General features: G+C 57.7%; 1 protein-coding gene across 1 annotated transcript; it reads right to left on the reverse strand.

Annotated features, from left to right (window-relative positions):
* Positions 1-682: 682 nt before the first annotated feature.
* On the reverse strand, positions 683-4,545 carry FEZF2 (FEZ family zinc finger 2). The gene is made up of 5 exons (XM_033199896.1): positions 4,274-4,545; positions 3,025-3,922; positions 2,543-2,677; positions 2,213-2,345; positions 683-1,343 (listed from the first exon to the last, which is right to left on the reverse strand). The coding sequence occupies exons 2-5, from the start codon at positions 3,862-3,864 to the stop codon at positions 1,084-1,086; spliced, it is 1,368 nt and encodes a 455-aa protein (XP_033055787.1). The 5' UTR covers positions 3,865-3,922; positions 4,274-4,545; the 3' UTR covers positions 683-1,083.
* Positions 4,546-5,526: the final 981 nt, after the last annotated feature.

A 5,526-nucleotide genomic window follows, 5' to 3' on the forward strand; every position in this document is an offset into this window, starting at 1 on the left:
ATTCAGGAAATGGGCTAACGGAGCGGTAATCAGGACCCAGGAGGCGGCGGCGGCGGCGGCGGCGGCAGCGAGCTCTGGGAGCCAGGGCGCGCCCTCCGGCGGCAGGGCTCTCTGCACCGGGAGGCCCGCCCCAGACCGAGAGCGCAGGCCAGTGAGCCTCGAGGCTCTGGCTGGGCTGGGGGACCCTTACCCTCCAGTTCTCGCCGCCAAGGGAGATTGGGAGCGGTGGTTGCCCTCCTTAGGTCTCCAGGAGAAGGGGACGTGCCCAGAAGCACTCCGGTGGGGTAGGGCGTAGACCACTTACCCTCACGGGGCGTGGCGCTTTGCTCAAGGACGTTCCCAAAAGCTGCTCCCTAACACCCAGTCGCTTTTAACCCTTTTCTTTGAATTTGCTTACCCAAATAAGGCAACACCCAGAATCCCAAGCGTCTGAACAGTCACCAAATAAAAACTTGGCACCTGCTGTAGGCCAACGTAGGCCTGCTCGCCCTCACTCCTGGGGGCCTTAGCACACAAGCGCAGCAAGAACACCGGTTTGGCCTCAACCCTGGCCCCAGCGCCCCAAAGTTGGTGCATTTAGGAAGGAAATGCTATAAATGCCTAACTCCTTTTCGTTCTTTGGGGTTGCTGAGCTAACCTCACCGCGAGGGGAGAGGGGGAAAAAAACGCGCACTAATGATTCTGTTTATTGAGTTATATACGTATATATTCCGTGTTCGCTTGTACAGGAGGATTTACATGGCTGTATAAAGATGGTTAGGGGCGCCGCGCTCTTCTGGGGCGCTCACGGTGACAGGCTGGGGTTAAAACTGGCTGCCCCAGGAGAAGCGGAGGCCTGGAATTAAATACGTTTCGGCGCACTGGATTTAAATAAGTTTCCTGAATATACAAAGGTGGGGGCCACGAGTTTGCTGCCAGTCATCGAGGAAACATTTAGCTTTCCAAAAATATGCTGGTTTCGATAAATAGATTTTAGCCTCTCTGCTATAGTTTTTTTTTTTCTTTTAATTTTAGAAATAAGTTTATATGTGTGATCTGTTTTCAGGTGGTACAGGGAGGGAAGGAAGGGCAAGGCAGTAGCTCTCAGCTCTGCACTGTCCTAGTCAGGTCCTTTGCGGAGGGGGCAGCAGGGCCCACGCTGTCGTGGAGTTTGCGCACATGTTTCTTTAAGTCAAAGTTTCTGCAAAACCCTTTGCCGCAAGTGGCGCACGTGAAAGGCTTCTTGTCGTTGTGGGTGTGCATATGGAAGGTTAGGTTGTAGACCTGGTGGAAGGCCTTGTTGCAGATGGTACATTTGTACTGCTTCTCGCCGCTGTGGGTCAGCTTGTGGTTCTTGTAGTTCCCTACAAGAGATCAAGAACAAAAAACGTGGGGGTATGGAGTAGAATGGTGGGGAGGAGAGGCGGGCGTCCCAGGGGCAGCCCAGGTGCCTGCTCAAAAAAGGCGACGCTTGGCTAGGCGGGCGCGACCTCTTTGAGTGCAGAAGTTGTCAAACTTCGTAAGCGTCAAGCCGGGTGCTCTCCCGACATAACCGAGACTGAGTCCCGCAGAGCCGCTCTGCGCTCCTGCTCTGCGGGCCACAGAGGCTGGTGCAGCGTCCCTCCCGCCGCGCTCCGCCGGCCGGGAAACTTTTGCGTAGCCCAGAGACGCACCGAGTCCTTTTCCTGGCTGATGCCTCGCTAGAAGAAATTCGCACGAACCCGGGCTTCGTCCTTTTTTTTCTCTCTCTTCTTATTTTTAAAGTTACTTCTTTCTCGCCCCCCAACTACCACCTGGAGATCCAAAAGTGCCTTGGAAAATCCGAGCTGGGGGCAAGGATCATACTGGGTTCCCCCAGTCTTAAATTGTTCCCGGGAGGAATTTGCTTCCAATATTTTTCATTTGAAAGGGAAGTCCCAGATACAAACGGAACCCTTTTCTATAGGGCAATACCCTCTCCTTTTCCTACATCCCTTCCCTCTGTCTCCGGACTTCCTTCCCACCTCTCGAATTCGAGTCTCTCTGTGCACCCAGCCTACATACAGCGTGGTCTACTAACCCCGCTAGGAGAGCTTTCCCCTACACCAGGCACAACCCGATTCTAAAGAAATGCTGCACCCGCGCCTGCAGCTTTCGCCTTCTCTCTCCAGATCCCTCTTTGCCTTCCTGCCAGCCAGTCGCGACCCAAGTCTCGAGGTGAGGTGAGAAGAGATGGCCTCGCCCGGCACGTTACCTTTTTGGTGAAAGCCTTTGCCGCAAAATTCGCAGACGAAGGGCTTGTAGCCCGCGTGGATGCGGATATGCGTGTTGAGCGTGGAGCTGCGGTTGAAGGCTTTGCCGCACTGGTTGCATTTATGCGGCTTTTCCTGCGGAGAGGGGCGAGCGCACAGTAAGGTCAAGACCCTGGCCCAGAGGCCACCTCGGGAACACCTGGAAGGGACACCCCCTCCCCCCTCTCAACCCTAGAGGGTAAGGGATAATCTTTGGCCATCCTATCCCCAGTGTTATCACTAAGATTCTGGGGGTTGCGCGAGGGCTGGGCCCGACCCCGGGGGCCACGTACCTGGGTGTGGATAATTTTGTGCCTGCAGAGCGTGCTGGCCTGGCGAAAGCCTTTGCCGCAGACTTTGCACACGAACGGTCTGGCTCCGGTGTGGACCGGCATGTGGCGGGTGAGGTTATAGTGAGCGTTAAACACCTATGGGAAGACACGGGGGACCTATATGGTGCGTCTGTCCGAGGGCCTACAATCAGTCCCAGGGGGACCACAGCCTACCTCCCCCAACCAAAACTCTCTTCAGAAACCAGAACCTTTTTCAGTTTGGAAAGTGCTTCCCAAACTCCTGCTTACACCGATACTGTGTGACCGCTGACAAGGGCATCCCCATTTTACAGAATAGGAAACTGAGGCCCAACTAGACTCCCAATTTGGGTAGTCAACTACTGGAGAGCTCCTCAGCTTGAAGAAGGGCATTCCAGGCTGCCCCAAGGAAGCCGCCGCCGCCGCCGGTCGCCCCTCCCGGCTCCCCGAACCCTGGGCCTCACCTTGCCGCACACCTCGCAGGTGAAGTTTTTGGGCTTGCCATCTGCGGAGCCCCCTGGCAGCTTGCTGTGGCCCTTGATGCCTCCGCGCTCGACAGTCAGGGCCGAGTTCTCCTTCAGTACCTGCTCCAGTGGCGCCGGCAAGCGCTCCTTATGGGGATAGGGAGCCGGATGGGGGAACTTGTCCGCAGCCAAGCCAGCCAGCTTGGCGTTCTCCAGCAGAAAGAGCTTGGGGTGAGCAGCCAGGGCGGCGGGGGCCTGCGCATTGAGGAGGCCAGACGGGAAGAGGTGGCCGCTGAGGAGCTCAGACGGCGGGTACGCGGTCGAGTCCAGGTAGTTGAAGTAGTAGAGTGAGCCGCTGGCCGGCAGCCCCACAGCCTGGTTGATGACCTGCGGCTTGATGACCCTGCCCGCGGGCAGCGCAGACGGCGCCAGGCCCAGCTCGGCCTTGCAGCACACGCCACAGTTGGTTTTGCACAAGCCGCTGGCGCCGCACACTGGGGCCCCCCCGCCGCCGCCGCCACCGCCGCCGCCTCCGCCCGCCCGGAGGCTGCTTTTCCAGAGCTCCGAGTAACTGAGCAGTGTCTTTGACGGCACCTCGTAGCCTAGGGGCTGGAGGGGGATCATACAGGGCAGCGGCGAGCAGAGGTTGAGCAGTTTCTTGCCCTGGCTGCCGTCCGCCTCTAGCGCTCCAGGCCGGGGCTCAAAGGGCGCGCGGGGCTCCGACGTCTTGGCCATGATGCGCTCGATGGAAAAGGCCAGTGTCTTGGAAGTGGCCGGCGACGCTCCGGCGCGCGGGCAGGCCGGGGGCACCATGGTCTCCAGGGAAGCCGAGCTTGCCATGGCGCGCGGAGCTGAGCCGAGCCAGGCTGGGCCAGGGCGCAGCCTCTCTCCTCTAAGTCTGCATTCCGGAAAAGGCAGGGGGGAAAACTGCAATTTAATAAGCACCTAGTCGGGCCCGGGTCACCCATTTGCATTCAAATGAACGGGGGCAAAACAAAGTGCACCCAAGGGTACCAAATTACCGCCCATTAACCCGGCGCGCAAAGGAACCCACCAGCCCCTGCCCTGGGACTTTGAAAAGGGGAAGAAGGGGGAGGGTTTACAAAAGAAAAGGGGGGGGCGGTGAGAAAAGAGTCTCAAATTAACCCCCCTGAGCCCTTCCCTGGACCCAGGCCTCTGCCACGCGTGCTGGGAGCTGGACAGTGAAGGGGCAAAGTTAAAGAGGACCGGAGAGCCACCTCGCATTTACCTCTTTCCCCCACCACCAAGGAGATGCGTTCCGAGCCATGCAGCGTGTCTCTTCTGTCACATTTTGATGGCAAACATCTTCCCCTCCGCGTGAGATCACTGTCTTTTACATTCAGCTGACATCACATGAAGTCACTTGAAGTGGAATGACATGGGCGGCGGCGCGGCTCCCGTAGCGGCCCCTGTGTTCCCCCGCGCCTGCCGGCCGCCGCCACCACCGCCCCTCAAACTTTAAAAGGAGGCAACTGGCGCCCGCGCTCCCCTCGGGAAAGTGCGAGCGGTTTGCGAATCGGGAAAGAGGGAAGAGACGGGAGGGGGAGGGGGAGGAATCGTGATGGTTTTGCCGGTGGAAGGAAAGGGGGGGGGACCCAAACCCAAACCTAGGCAGAGTTCCGTGCGTGATTCACAACTTTGGAGGCCTGCAGGTTTGGGGGACGCGGGGAGGGCGGAGGGTCCCGGACGCGGAGAGCCCAAAAGGGCCCCTGGGTGTCAGTCTAGTAGCCGAAGTATCCCTTAGCCCTCCGCAGCCGAGCTGGGCATCGTGCTAATAAACTGCCACTTACCCACGGAACCGGCGCCAGCCCCGAACACGCGCAAATGATAATTACCTCATTAGGATGTGGCGCATGGACGCGGGCGCCGCGTTTGGAGGGGGGAACTTGTTAATAGGGAAATATTAATTTATGCAAAAGCAATGAGCCTTGGCTGGCGTCGGAGGTCGGGAGAGAGCTCCCACTGCCTAACTACGACCCCGAAGCGTCACGGAGAGCAAGGCCGCGCGCAGGGATCTCGGGGGCCTCCGCGCAGCGCAGGTGCGCCTCCGGCTTTACGGCTGGCTCTGAGTCTGAGGCTGGGGAAGACTAAACCAGGAGGTGGAAGACTTTTGGAGATCCTAATAGATCAGAATTGTTGATTTATGATCGGGTTTCTGAGGCAAAGCCGGGTTCTGCTTCTGGTTTAGGGCTGCGTGCGGGAAGGATTCGGAGGGCAGCTCTCCCAGCTGATGGGTACTTACTGATTGTATAATTGAGAACGTCCAATCTCCACCTGTTTAAGGAGCAGATTGAAACAGCAGAACCTCCCCTGGATCCTATTAAAACGTTTTTCCTCCTAAGGCCATTCAGTCGAACCAATTTTCCGAAGTGATTCATAGAGCTGAATTCTGCCAAGGCAGCTCTTTCACTTTTAGCCACTAAAGCACCGCGTGGAACCGGGTTTTGTGTTTTTCTAAAATAAAGAGAAGGATTATCAGAG

Source organism: Trachypithecus francoisi, unplaced genomic scaffold (genome assembly GCF_009764315.1).
Source record: "Trachypithecus francoisi isolate TF-2019V2 unplaced genomic scaffold, Tfra_2.0 Lachesis_group0, whole genome shotgun sequence".
Classification (NCBI taxonomy): Eukaryota; Metazoa; Chordata; class Mammalia; order Primates; family Cercopithecidae; genus Trachypithecus; species Trachypithecus francoisi.